Source organism: Lactuca virosa, chromosome 6 (genome assembly GCF_052849685.1).
Source record: "Lactuca virosa cultivar CGN04683 chromosome 6, Lactuca_virosa_CGN04683_v6, whole genome shotgun sequence".
NCBI classification, from domain to species: domain Eukaryota; kingdom Viridiplantae; phylum Streptophyta; class Magnoliopsida; order Asterales; family Asteraceae; genus Lactuca; species Lactuca virosa.
Window position 1 is genome coordinate 40458967 of NC_136431.1, and position 15963 is coordinate 40474929.

General features: G+C 37.0%; 2 protein-coding genes and 1 pseudogene across 2 annotated transcripts; 1 reads left to right on the forward strand and 2 right to left on the reverse strand.

Moving 5' to 3' along the window:
- Window positions 1-1835: 1835 nt before the first annotated feature.
- Window positions 1836-3976, forward strand: LOC145121472 (putative polygalacturonase At3g15720; annotated as a pseudogene).
- Window positions 3977-8078: 4102 nt separating this feature from the next.
- On the reverse strand, window positions 8079-8528 carry LOC145121473 (uncharacterized). Its single transcript, XM_079057212.1, has one exon. It carries the CDS (start codon window positions 8526-8528, stop codon window positions 8079-8081), a length of 450 nt encoding a protein of 149 aa, XP_078913338.1.
- Window positions 8529-14987: 6459 nt separating this feature from the next.
- Window positions 14988-15437, reverse strand: LOC145121474 (uncharacterized). The gene has a single exon (XM_079057213.1). The coding sequence runs from the start codon at window positions 15435-15437 to the stop codon at window positions 14988-14990; it is 450 nt and encodes a 149-aa protein (XP_078913339.1).
- Between the last annotated feature and the right edge of the window lie 526 nt (window positions 15438-15963).

The window sequence follows — 15963 nt, forward strand, 5'->3', positions numbered from 1 at the left end:
TATATAAACTTCTAAGTTAAATTATCAAACATAAACAAAAATTATCAAAATACACCAAATACAAATACATTCACATACACACAAAATAACATCCTACTTAAACCAAATATACATAATTTCACATATATAGATAATAACATCCTATTTATACCAAATACACAAATTTCACATTCATATACCACATTTACAACAAACATATATACATTCACATACACACACAATAACATCTTACTTATAACAAACACATATAATTTCATATATATATATATATATATATATATATATATATATATAGATAATAACATCATATATATACTTCCACCAATTACTCATATACCACATATACATCAAACACACATACATTGGCATATATACACCAAATTCACATATATTCATACAAATATCAAATATACACACAATTTTCACATATGGCAATTTTCACATAATTTTCACATACAAATACCAAATTCACAAAAAAAAAATGAAATAATAGAACCTGTAGTGGCGGAAATTAACGGATATGTAGCCGGAAAAATTGGTCTTCACCCGAAAATACCCTCACCCGTAAACCCAAAGACAACACCACCAAAAACACTGAAATTGAACAATTTCTTGCAATTTAATCATCAAATGCAGCTAGAAATCGAAATTAGCATACAAATACAAAGAGATACAAGAAATTCAACTTACCTTTCTTCAATAGATGGAGCTAGAAATCGGTCCCAAGAAGCCCTAACCACCCTTGATCCCTAATCTCACACAATGTGGGGAGATATGTTGATGGAATCAACTAATTGAACACAAAATCGGGGGAACTTGGAAGAGGTGCAGCGTATAGCAGCAGCAAACATAATGAAAATGTCAATAGCGGCGGCGACAACTAGGGCTTTAGCGGCGACAACTAGGGCTTTACCGGAAGAAATGAGCAATCTGTGTGTGTTTTTTTATTATCTGTGAGAGCCTTTAGCGGCGACAACTAGGGCTTTACCGGCGACACAAGTCAATAGCGGCGACAATCTGGAGGGAAGGGTACCGCGTCATTTTTTAGGTAACTATTAGCGGCGACTTTTTAGACTTTTAGCGGCGACACAAATGTCGCCGGTATTAGGTTTGTGCGGATAAGGGACCCCAACCGTTGGATTAGATACTTGATCGAACGGCTGAGATCTAACAGAGAGGGAAAATGCGGATTCGGGTGATAAGCCTTTAGTGGCGACACTATTACCGGCGACATGGACTTTTAGCGGCGACAAATGCTAGAGTCGCCGCTAAAAGTCCATGTCGCCGGTAATAGTGTCGCCGCTAAAGGTCGATATTCTTGTAGTGCTAATAAAAACATTATAACCCATAATCACATCCGATGTTTTTTTTACAGTTATTAATTTTTGTTGTCTATGTAAAATTTTTAATTGTACTATCCGTGGTTTCTACGGTTTATAACTTAGTTTAATATTAGTTTAATATGAATTCTAACTTTATGTAACGGAAGCAATATTACTTCAAAGAAAAAAAAGCATCTTAACTAGTATTGGGTCGTTGTTTATTTCTTAGGTGGTAACGGCGAACACCATATTCAAATCACAGTCAAACAATATATATAGCAATATATATATTGGTCAAACATTTTTATGAAATCGTATCTCATATAAAATCTAAAAGTTATTTGGAGACGCAAAAACTTATATTTCCTTACACAAAGATACGCCTGATGATAAGTATATGTACATATAAATGATAATCAACTCGATCCATGCATTTATTTTGAAATGGGAGAATCTAAATTTTCATACACATGATCTAGCTAATCCAACATTTTCTCACAGTATTTATAGGAAATGAATGGAGGGGGCATGGCAAGTGTAATGAAAAGACAAGATCATAGTTACCTGCTTCAATTGATTTCAAAGAAATGGTAAGATAATTAACATATTCTCACTCAGATTGTCTATGCATGGATGCTTAAAAATGCAATACTATTCTTAAGTACTCCACCTTTTCTCGATCTGCAGGGTTTCTTGATAGTAGTCTTGTTGAGCTTGTCTTGTTTATCATTTGGCTCGAAAATCACAAGTGTTGCCACCTACGATGTAACATCTTATGGTGCAAAAGGAGATGGAAATACAGATGACTCCAGTGTAAATTAATAATATCTTCAAATTTTGAATCAAAAGAGATTGATCCATGTATCATGCAAATTAAAGAAAGCAAAAATTAGTTAACCTTTTTCTATGTACGTTTATTGTTGCAGGCTTTCCTTTGAGCATGGGATGATTTATGTGGAGATATGGCGCCAGAACCGACATTGATAATTCCATCAGACAAAACATTTTTGATAAACCCGGTGGCATTCAATGGTCCATGCAAATCGCCAACTGTAAATATTAAGGTAAAATGAACAGTTATCTATCCTTTGAGGCTATGATCATGTTAATTCCTAAAGTGTTGATTAAATATCATTTTGTTATAAAATTGTTATGATTAATCTAATATTTTTTTAAATGATGGGTAGCTGTTGGGTAACATCACTGCACCGAAGACTCTCGATGGATGGAAAGGTTGCATTAAGAATAACATTTGGATATACTTCACATCCGTGCAAGGACTCAAGATCCAAGGACCTGGTCAAATTGATGGCCAGGGCTCGATTTGGTGGAAAAACGAGGTCGAATTAATTTAATATCAAACACACTTATATTAAATGGAAACATAAAAAGTAAAAACCATCCAATTCATAGTTTCTTTTAATTTGCAGGGACAAACTAAAACCAATGCATGCAATCGCCCAACTGTAAGCCGTCTTTTTTTTTACAATGTTAAGGACTTGAATGAATTTTAGTTTCGTGAAAACTGACATGTAATTTTGTTTAGGCTTTACATTTTAATTCTTGTAACGGCCTTCAGTTGAGTGGTACAAAACATATCAACAGCCCAATGCTACATATGAGTATCGATGGTTGTGAAGGTGTAGATGTTGGAAATATTCAAATTTTTGCTCCTGGAGACAGCCCCAATACTGATGGGATAGACATCAGTGATTCTTCCCATGTTAATATCCATGATTCTAACATTCAAACTGGTATGAGAATAATAACATCCTTGTTTCTTAATGAGTTATTCTATAATGTATAAAAAAACGTTTATAATTCACTTCTTTTTGTGGAAACTAAAACAGGTGATGATTGTGTTGCTATTAATGGTGGCACGTATGATATTAATGTAACAAGAGTGTTCTGCGGACCTGGTCATGGCATAAGGTACTAGAAAATGATATTTATATCTCGATAATCACTTTTACACAAATTTTCCTCCACTAAATGGATGTGATTTTGCAGTATCGGAAGCCTTGGGGAAAACGGTGGTTATGACACAGTTGAACAAGTACTTGTAGAACACTGTAACATCTCAGGAACAACAAATGGGTTACGAATCAAAACGGTGCCGGTAAAATTAGATATAACTTGATGAAAATCTTTGGAGTTTTTAACATAGTATTCAATGGTTACTTGAAATCAATCAATTTCTTATATCTTATATAGTATGGAACGGGGTATGCTAGGCGGATTGTATTTCAGGACATACATCTGGTAAATGTTGAAAATCCAATTATAATTGATCAACATTACTGCACTAATTCTGAAAATGCGTATTGCCCCGCACCGGTATGCTTATTATCCATAAAAATAATCTCATCTCACCAAATTAAAATGCAATTCCAGTTCTAACATTTACTGATTTTTTTTTTTTTTTTATGTATCAGCCAAATGCATCAGCTGTAAAAGTGAGCGATGTTACGTATACGAATATATATGGGTCATCGGCAACAAAGCAAGCTATTACTTTCAATTGCAGTGGAAAGTACAACTGTACTGAAATTGTAACAAACGAAGTTGGAATAACGGGACTTGACGAAATTTCTTACTGCCAAAACACTCAAGGAAATTTTATTGATACCACCCCTCCTATTAATTGTTATTAGATTGTAGCCAGCCCGGTGTTGGTGTTAAAACCCATGTATTTCAACATATTCTACTGATAACAAAGCTATTTATATTACTTTACATTTAAAAGCTTAACTCTCCTCTCTCGGCTCATTAGCGAGTTACAAAATATATACAAACATACATGATAACATGAATTTACTTATGCCTAAATATTTACATAATCGCAATACTGGGAAAATATTCTCATGTCCTTTCAAACGAGGTATACAACAAATATATATACAATTACAACAATACATGGGCCTGGAATATACACTAGGTGCGCTAAGCTAGAAATACAATATATTGATACACTAACACCCCCCCACTGTTTGATCGGGATGATTCTGTCGGACGTTCAAACTAGTTCAAAATTATGAGAAGAGCGAAGTAGGTAGACCCTTGGTGAAGATGTCAACATACTGATCGGTTGAGGGAATATGGAGAACTCGTATGTGGCTCATGGCAACTCTGTCTCGAACAAAATGAAGATCAATCTCTATGTGTTTGATGCGTTGATGTTGCACCGGGTTCGAGGACATGTACACGGCGTTGATATTCTCACGATAAACAACGATGGCTTTAATTTTGAAGAGGAAAATGTAGTTCATGAAGAGGGTCACGGAGCCAGCAAGTTTCAGCGACTGCATTGGCAACACCACGATATTCGGCCTCTGGATTGTGAGATGACAGCCTGTCGTTTTGATTACCATAAAATGAGGTTATCTCCCATGAAGATACAATATCCAGATGTAGATTGTCGTGTGGTCAGATAACTACCCCAGTCAGCATCAGAATAAGTGGTGTTAGAAGTTGTTTTGGATGCATGTATTTGAAGACCGAGGTCAATGGTACCACGAACATCTTTGAGGATCCTTTTGAGAGCATTCACGTGTTGATCTCGGGTGTCATACATAAAAAGACAAATATGTTGTACTGTGAAGGATATATCTAGTCGGGTGAAGCTTGGGTACTAAAGAACTCCTGCAAGGTTGCGATATAGAGTCGGGTCGACAGCTGCTGGACCTAAAGCATGTATTTCACAAACTAGTTTACTTGGAGTACGACATGTATTGAAATTAAGCCTATTGGCTCGCCGAAGAATGTGTGTCGCATATTTTTGTTGAGATAAAAACAAGTCAGTGTCTGGTCGAACAACAAAGAATCCCAAAAGATAAATTAGAGCACCTAAATCGGTCATGGAAAACTCATAACTGAATCGAGATATGATGTGTTGTAAGAAACTGGTAGTGGAAGTTGTGAGAATGATGCCGTCAACATATGAGAGAAGATAAATCGTGATGTCACCTAACTGGAGAATGAATAAAGATGAGTTGGTGTGATTCTATAGAAATCCAGTGGTCGTAGCATGTTGAGCTAAATGATGATACCAAGATCATGGGGCTTGTTTGAGGCCAAAAAGGGAACTCTCAAGAAAAAAAAACATGATCTGGGAAGTTATGATCACGAGAACCTGGTGGCTGATGCATCTAAACAGTCTCCTGAAGGTAGCCATGGAGAAAATCATTCCTCACATCAAGTTGGTGGATAAGCCACTTTCTGGATATAATGATGCTAAGAACAGTACGTATAGTGGTCGGTTTAACAACTAAGCTAAAAGTCTCATCACAATCAATTTCCTGTAGTTGGTTGCGACTATTAGCTAAAATGTGAGCCTTGTAGCGAGACAAATATCAATCATCATGAAATTTGTGGCGAAAAAGCCCCGTAGATCTACCAATGTTGACCACATGAGGACGTCGTACAAATTTCCAAGTGTCATTCGATACTACAACATTATAATCGTCATGAATAGCATGACGCCAGTCATGTAATGTGATCAGGGGACAAGAGAATCGGTAGAGACATGACAGTTGAGACGAGTGAAAAGTTTGAAAATGCCACTGCACGCCCGAGTGGTCATGGGGTGTGTGCGTGCAATTGAGGATAGTATGACAGGGACCGTGGTAGAACGGATGGGTATGTAAGAGGGGTCCAACAGAGAAGGAGATTATGTAGTTGATGATGGGTTCGGTTCAGAGAGTGAGGTTAAGGTTGGTTATGAGGATGTCTCGGTAAAGTTGGTATGTTGTTGAGTGGGTGAAATTGTTGAATGAAGGTGGGAGAAAATTATTAGGGAAATGTCCTCTATGTTATCAAGAAATGAATATGAAGGTGGGTCATTGGGTGTAACAGATCGAAAAGGGAATGAGTTTTTGTCAAAAACGACATGACCAGGTGTAATAAAAAAATGCATGGCAAGGTGTGAGGAGATAATTTATGAGGTGTGAAAATATGTGGGAAACAAAGACAACCGAATACTTGTAGGTGATTGTAGGTGGGATGAGCTTTGTGGAGGCGATAGTGGGGTGTTTCAATTTTATAGATGTAGAGGGAATGAGGTTTAGTAGGTGGATGGCCATGTATAAAGCTTCACCCCAATAGGTAGGGGCATGTGAGCTTGAAGCAAAAGGGTATGAATGATGTTTTTGATGGTACTTATCATTCTTTCAGGTTCACGGTTTATTATAATTTTTTTATTTTTATTATTATTATTATTATTATTATTATTATTTGCGATATGTGTGGAAATGATAAATGAAATTGGGTTTCTTGTGTGTCAAAGTGGTCATGAAACTGTTTGTTATTGTATTCCCTCCTATTGTCACATTGCATAATTTTGATGGTTTTACCGAATTGAGTTTGAACAATTTTAGTGAATTCAAGATATTTTGCAAAGACATCATATTTTTGTTTTACTAAATAAGCCTGGAGACTGTGTGTGTGTGTGTTTATGTGTGTTTGTGTATGTGCGTGTGATGATCTAGATAATAACATAATATCGTAAACCACCAACATTAGAAAAATGAGAGGTCCAAAGATTAGAGTGTATAATATCAAAAGCATTTGCCACAACTGAATCAGAAGTGGTAAATGGAAATTTAATGTGTTTGCCAAGTTGACAATCTTGACACAGTTCATGCAATTGACTTTTATTACAAGAAGTTGAATTTATTGAAATTAAGGAGTCAAAAACTTATTTTCGAGGTGACGGAGACGCTGGTGCCAAATAGTTGAAATGGAGGAGACATGCGCTTGAGGTAGGGATGGAAGAACTGAGTAAAGAGGGTCGTCACTATCACATCGTATTAGAGGTTGACAAATCCTATAATCCTTGACCGTAAAACCATATGATCAAATTCAATTAAACATTTAATTTAGAGAGTAAAATGACGAACTGAAATGAGATTTTCAATAATTGAGGGTGAGATGAGAACATTACGTAAATAAAGAGGATGATGGGAATTTGAAATGGGGAATTTTCTGTGCCCGGTGCATGTTACATGGAATCGAGGATACCTGTATTCGCGTAAACGTGATCAGTAGCGCCAATGTCCATAATCCACTATCATGGTTATGGATCTTGAAGAGACATGCTACAAAAAATTACAGAAGAGCAGTAGGTTGATACGAAGGGAACCAATTCCAAGGAGGTAAGATGGAGCCACCACTAGGGTGTCCAACAGATGAGCCCACATTCATGTGGGCCTGAGCTTGCTGATTTCACTATTGTGGAGCCGGACCCAGGAGTTCATTGGACTGTTGCTATAGGCGAGCTATTAAAGAGGCACATTGTGGTCGCTATTGATTTGTTCCAGAATTCCAATGCATCTGAGAAGGGGTCGGTGGTGGAAGGTTACTGGACCAAACCATATGACTAAGACGGAGGTGTGACAAGAAGATGCGGTTATTGTGGACCGTCGGCAGCCCGCTGCCTGTCAAATCGCGAACTGTTACGCCGATAATTCCTCTGATCATGGAACACAAATTTTTTGTTATCGGTTCGTTGATTTTCAACAGTCCTTGCGTGAAGAATGGTTAGAGACGAGGTGTGGCTAGTGTGTGCTGAAAAATATTGAGGGTGAGTAGTGACTAGGCGTTTTCTTCTAGCGAGAGCATAGAGCAACACTCCAAGAAGTTGTCCAAGGGAGATATGTGACGTATGAGGGTTGCAAAATGTTCATACTTGGGATATAGCCTATTAATGGTATAAATTACCAGGTGTTTGTCTTGAACCTTGGATGAAGCATCAAGATTTTACAAGAGGTCAGCAAGATGTTGAATCTTAGAATAGTAGGTTGTTACGGTGGAGGCCCTTATGGTGAAGTTGCGGAGTTCTATATCGATTTGCATTTCTATAGCTTCTTTGTTGTCTCGAAATAGTCTTTCTAGGTGAAGCCTTACATCTCTTGCGTAGGATTTATCTTTGAGAACCTTTTGAATAAGAGTTTGGGACATGGTGGTGTATATCCACATCAACACGATAGCGTCAACATTCTTCCAAACATAATCCACAGGTTTGGCTATAGGAGAATCATGAGTAGCATCAACATGATAAATAGCATCATGTGCTTGATAGTGTGCGATGAAGAGAGCCCTCCAAGAATCATAGTTTATGCGCTCTAAATCAAGTACGAGTGGGATTTGAGACTTAATGTTTGTGGTGGTAAATACTTTGTGGGGAAGAGGTGGAGTATTAGCAGGCATGTAGCCATGATAATATGAAGGAGATAGGTGGTGGGAGTAGGGTTCTAGTGATGCAGGGGAGGATCCGTTCTTGTTCTGAATGGAAAGGATATGGAGTAGGAGAAAAAAGAGGAGAATTTACTTTGATACCATATTGAGCAATACTGGGAAAATATTCTCTTGTCATTCAAACGAGGTATACAATAGATATAAATACAATTACAATAATACATGGGCCTGGCCTATACACTACTGGGGGGCTAAGCTAATAATACAATATGTTGATACACTAACAATGGATTAAATCTGAACAGTAACTATGAGATACGAAATCAATTATGAATGTTAACCAAATGTGTTATCGGTCTTAATGTAGAACCATTTAATCAATAAATTACTAATACATGTAGGAATTAGGAAAATGTTGTATTTTTATTAGTTTAGCAGCCAATTATTCGTTTTCTAATCAAGACCCTCTTATCGGTGATTTTGTCCATGATTTGTAAGTCCATGAGTTGTTTGCGTATTTCTGTTGTTTATCGATTTCTTTTTTTGTTGTCGAACGCTTTATAAATTTAGGCATTTGAAAAATGTTCAGTTGCTTTTACCTAATTACCATGTGACGTACCTTGGAGGTCGGGGTGGGGGTTAATGTTCTAGGGATATCTGCAAACCCTCCAACCCTATTAAAATGATTACTCGCTGTAATTTTCTGGTATCTAAAATATTTTTGTACAGACGCATCAATGCCCTGCAACAACTTAGCACTCTGGGGATCCAAGAAAACTGGATCCCAATCAAATTTTCTCAACACATACAAAAAATTTAGTTAATTAAATATCAATCACAATTAAACTTAAAATATTATCATATAAATAATTTACCTTTCGATGTGTGAATGTGTCATTCGTTATACAGACATATACACTATACATTATGTAACATTCCTCTTTGTCATGTATCACAATATTGTCCGCTTTAGGCTCCCATCATGAAAACTTCCCAAGGGGTCACCCATCCCTGAATTGTTTCCACATGGGCACGAACTGATCCTCCTTTATACTCATGACCACCCCGACAATATTCTACCTCAAATTGGGGAATGCTACGATCCCATCACAGACTTACAACACTTCTATCCTATCTGTCAATCTAGTGAATGCTACGGCCATCCCGCAGTCTTACAACACATCTAACCAGCCATGGTTACCACCCATGGTCTTACCACACCTATACCAGCTGAACCCAATCATCCTGAGTCGAACCCGCATCCGACTGAATTCCAAGCAGGTATTCGGGTCATGCTTCGAACCCCAAAGCCTTCAATAAACAAGAAGAGGAAGCGAGACTCTAACACAACCCTCAACCTGGATCCATCCACAAGCCTACTATACATCTCAAAGAAGACACCGACCAGCTGTTGGAAGTTTCTTGAGCTCCCGACTTACACAACTCCAATCTAGATGGCCACTTGAGTCATATCTCCTCCTGACTGGGATGTGAAATTTATCCTAGTTCCACACCCGATCCATCTCCTGGAATTCTGAATGATTCTCCCCCACTTGGATTCATCAAAGACCATAACCCTTGCTTTGAACTGTCGAATCTTCACCCCAACTCCCCATCCTCCACAAAATTTCTGAATTTTAGCCATCACCAACCCTTGCGATAGTAAAATTCCCCTGATACTTCCAATGGCCAAACAAGTTCATGCGATTGCCACATTCATCTTCTTGCTATTGTTCCTTCCCTAGCAACGGTAGTGATTGGATCCTAAGGTCCCGCCATAGACGACTGCCAATCCCACCTGAACGATGCTATCACGCCCGCACTGTGACTTTGCTGAAAACTAATCCTTATAACTCCACTAAATATCTCTCAATCAAAACCATTGAACTGATCCCAACAAAGAATCAGAATGATCACCCAAACAACAAAATCTCACTCAGCAAGATATGACCCACAAATGACTCTTGGCCTACAAAATGGCACATAATAATCCTTGATGACACACCCAGGAAAAAAACAGAAAACTAACCCGAAGATAATACTTACCCCTACGCCACAAGATACCAAAGTAATATAAATATTGATAATAATTAAGAGGAAAGCAATAGATAACATACCCACGATAGTGTTGGATTTTGGTATAATACAACATCTTATGGTGCACATACAACCCTAAATACCTTGGATCTATGTTTTCACTAATTATACATGCAAATGGTTTCCAAGGTATTGAACATATAGCTAGATAGAGTAACATACCTTTTGTGTGGCTGGAAGTCTTGATGTATTTGGCCTTAAGAACTTAGCCCCAATAGTGTGGAAGCCTCAAATGAAGTCACAACACATAAAGGACAAAGGTAGGACTTGAGAGAGAATCTCCATGCACTCTAAAACCTTCATGAACTCCAAGAACATGCACACACACTAGTGGTTGCGGTTTTTAGGTCATACCATATGTATTTATATGTGTTGAATTCTAAGAGTCATGGGTATAACCCAAACCCATATCCATGCGTCTTATGATCCATGGTTCATGTGGCCCAACTCTTTATGTATCCATACATAAACTTGGTCCAACATGGATCATAAGCCCAACACATATAAATATAACTAATTACCATAATTAGTCCCCATAGTTTTAATTAGTCTCTTTTGATCACTAAATTAATTCTTGATCAATACTAATTAAAACATATGATTTCATATTAATATATTAGAACTTATAATATATTAATAAATCATATATAACCTCTTCTCTCAAAAGTCCATCCTAACAAATTGTCCTGATGATATGCAACCCAAATGGACCATGCTACTCTCGGGTCGAATACATACCAATAATAGTTATGGCCTTAAACACCTAATCCAACAGTCTTCCACTTGGATAAGTCTAAAAATATTATTACGTATGACTCCAAAACCCGACTAGCAATCGTAGCTCTTAAAGTCGCTGTCAAACTCTGAACAAATCAATGACGCGTCCATTAGATAAGGGATCATATATTCCTCCATTCTAGATATCATATGGACTGAGACATGGATTATAATCATTCTCTCTGTCCATCTGTTGTTTCCCGATTTCCAATTTATGACGGATGACTAATTGAACAAATCAAATCAGTCCAGGCTCGGCCGAGCACTTACGTTTGTCATCACTAAATCATCGAGGGGCCCACAGATATCACTTTTATCCCTCCAAGGGTAAAAGGAATGGATAAACTTCAACTCATATGCTTGTTCTACTACTTGCTGAATCATACACAAAGGCACGTTTTATAACATTGAGTTACCAATGCGTTTTCGTACAATCAATGTATAACCAACTCATAGTTAACAACTCATATCTCTAGGTTTGAAGAATATAAGATATTATCGTCTCACGATCACTCGAGATAAAATCCATGAAGTGATACAAGTGAGCGTGGATTTAATCCAATATTCAGAACTTATGAGCACTCATGAATGTTGTAGCAACTCTTTGCTATGTCCAACACCTTAGACATCTACAACCAACTTCATGATAGTCTTGATTCATACCTACTTCCAACATATGACCGACTGTGGAGAATTTGAATAACTTAGTCATTCGGAAAGAATAACCTAGCTATTCTGGAAGTCAAACATGCAAAGTGAAACACAAGAATAATACTAATCACTCTATGGTCCCAAGCACCTTTCAGAGTAAATAAAACACCTTTTATTTAAACACCATATTGATTACTCATTATTTATTGTATAATGTTTCAAATAATCAACTTTGTACTTGAATCAAAACAATAGTCATGCCATGCTCCAAGCATGCACACTATGTTTGTCTATGATCCTTACTGTGTGAAATAGACCAATTGAACATGATTCTAATGATGCTCATTTCACAATCCCAAACCCTTATTGTAAATGTAAGAATTCCAAATTCCTGCCACTTACCGAAATCTGTTAGATTCTAAACTTATATGCATTGATACTCTTGTAATGACTATGCACAAAGTCACAAAGACTTGCCAACAGACATTACAGAGTATTCCAATGGAGAGCAATTCCATGGAAATGAAGTCTCAAATTCAAAGTACATTACTTTGAACATCCTTCTTGCATTAAGCTTTCTAATCTTACACATATTTGAAGAAAAACTTCCACCTATGGAAACCTTTCCAGATTCCCATTTTGACTATCACTTCTGAACAAGAGTTGCCACTTTTCAGAATATGTTGATATGGTCCTACCAAAATTAACAATATACTTCCAACTGTCCATGAGCAACCAATCTTTGGTAAACTTTAGATTGTCCTCGACAATTGCTTAATCATTTTAGTCATATCCAATTCTAGACTTTTCCCTTCTTAATGCCCTGAGCATTTGGAAAATTCATAAAGGATGAATATTATAGCACACGCAATCGATCCTATATCCGAAGCATATGGGACACGATTCATGATGTCTCACATAAAGACATGATACTAGACCAGTCTTTTTGCTATAATATTTCTATTTCTATTTGCCATGTTCTCATAATTCAGATTATGAAAAGGGATGTCGTAATCATAATCGAATTTTAGAACGCAAATAATGTAATCATGACTAAATTCGATCAAAATCTCACAATCTAAGCTATTTATAATTTGAAATGAAGTATAATTTCCTCTCCCTTAATTATAGAAAAACAACCTTTTCAACCCCTGCAACTTCACGAATTGAAACTTTTGTTTTCTATAATTAACATTGCTAACTTGCAACACTTATCATAATTATCATGCTCCCACTAACATGATGATTATTAGCATAACACTCATGCTCCCACTAGCTTTGACATATATCCAGAAATCAGTTGGACTTCTAGAAATCAATACTTTATTGACTTTCTTACCAAAGTTCAGACTTCTGATACAAGATGCTTTGATAAAACTATATCAAAATCATACACCTTTCCTTAGATAGCACACATGTGTGTCTACACAATTTCAGAACTATGAAAAGGGATGCCGTAATCATAGTCTCAATTGTTTAGACCTTTGCCATTTCTCACAAGTCCATGTTAGTGTGCCGGTTAACCACACGCGCTCAACTAACGACTTAGAGAATGCAAATATCACAATTGCTATCTACTTAAAATCTACTTAGTGAAAGCATTTCCTCACCATCATTTTCATGAATCGGAGAGAAACCTTATGACACTTAGATTTTATGGTGTATGTGTTCCTATCCATGTGAATTTGTCAACCATAATCACAAGACAAGGTTAGTGACAAATCCAAACTCATATGGACCGAACTTATGCAATCTTAATTTCTTGCCACTTGGCAGCACAAGGGCCTGCCATTGCTTCCAAGTTGTTATGCAACCAATGCAAAACCAACTTTAACTGGAATGGGCACAGAAATAGGAATATGTCATCATGATAGGTTATAAACCTCAAGTCGTGTGCTAGTGATAAACTACAGGTTTTATTCTTAATTAGATCTTGAAACTCTTTCAGGATCTTTTAGACTCTCACTGTCCTCTTGATATATAAGACTCTCTTGCCAAGAACCATTCCTTGACAAACAAATATTCAAGGGATAGTGCGGATTCTTATAAAGACAAACACTTCACACAATTGGCCTTAGTTGGTCTTTGTTTTATCCAAAACATCACAACTTACCAATTTCAAATATACAAGAGTAGGACACCTTTTACTCTTACATTTGACTAGTGTTAATAAACCTTCTTTAAGATGTGTCACTCAAGTTACAATCTTGGAGTATGACTCTAAGACTTGTTTAGAAATGAAGTATGACTCATCTTCTTGATTTAACCATTTCAACAATTCATGATTCCTCTCCTTAGCCATAGGAATGCACTAAGATGTCCTTAGAGGACCAATTGTGATATGGTTTCTTAATCATTAAGATGATCACAAAACATGATACTAAAGTACTCTCCTATCTTTTTAGATTGAGAAACTTTTATCTTTCTGCCTTATTTTTAGATTGAGAAACTTTTATCTTTCTGCCTTATTAAAGAGGAACATTGTGGTCGCTATTGATTTGTTCCAGAATTCCAATGCATCTGAGAAGGGGTCGGTGGTGGAAGGTTACTGGACCAAACCATATGACTAAGACGGAGGTGTGACAAGAAGATGCGGTTGTTGTGGACCGTCGGCAGCCCGCTGCCTGTCAAATCGCGAACTGTTACGCCGATAATTCCTCTGATTACGGAACACAAATTTTTTGTTATCGGTTCATTGATTTTCAACAGTCCTTGCGTGAAGAATGGTTAGAGACGAGGTGTGGCTAGTGTGTGCTGAAAAATATTGAGGGTGAGTAGTGACTAGGCGTTTTCTTCTAGCGAGAGCATAGAGCAACACTCCAAGAAGTTGTCCAAGGGAGATATGTGACGTATGAGGGTTGTAAAATGTTCATACTTGGGATATAGCCTATTAATGGTATAAATTACCAGGTGTTTGTCTTGAACCTTGGATGAAGCATCAAGATTTTACAAGAGGTCAGCAAGATGTTGAATCTTAGAATAGTAGGTTGTTACGGTGGAGGCCCTTATGGTGAAGTTGCGGAGTTCTGTATCGATTTGCATTTCTATAGCTTCTTTGTTGTCTCGAAATAGTCTTTCTAGGTGAAGCCTTACATCTCTTGCGTAGGATTTATCTTTGAGAACCTTTTGAATAAGAGTTTGGGACATGGTGGTGTATATCCACATCAACACGATAGCGTCAACATTCTTCCAAACATAATCCACAGGTTTGGCTATAGGAGAATCATGAGTAGCATCAACATGATAAATAGCATCATGTGCTTGATAGTGTGCGATGAAGAGAGCCCTCCAAGAATCATAGTTTATGCGCTCTAAATCAAGTACGAGTGGGATTTGAGACTTAATGTTTGTGGTGGTAAATACTTTGTGGGGAAGAGGTGGAGTATTAGCAGGCATGTATCCATGATAATATGAAGGAGATAGGTGGTGGGAGTAGGGTTCTAGTGATGCAGGGGAGGATCCGTTCTTGTTCTGAATGGAAAGGATATGGAGTAGGAGAAAAAAGAGGAGAATTTACTTTGATACCATATTGAGCAATACTGGGAAAATATTCTCTTGTCATTCAAACGAGGTATACAATAGATATAAATACAATTACAATAATACATGGGCCTGGCCTATACACTACTGGGGGGCTAAGCTAATAATACAATATGTTGATACACTAACAATGGATTAAATCTGAACAGTAACTATGAGATACGAAATCAATTATGAATGTTAACCAAATGTGTTATCGGTCTTAATGTAGAACCATTTAATCAATAAATTACTAATACATGTAGGAATTAGGAAAATGTTGTATTTTTATTAGTTTAGCAGCCAATTATTCGTTTTCTAATCAAGACCCTCTTATCGGTGATTTTGTCCATGATTTGTAAGTCCATGAGTTGTTTGCGTATTTCTGTTGTTTATCGATTTC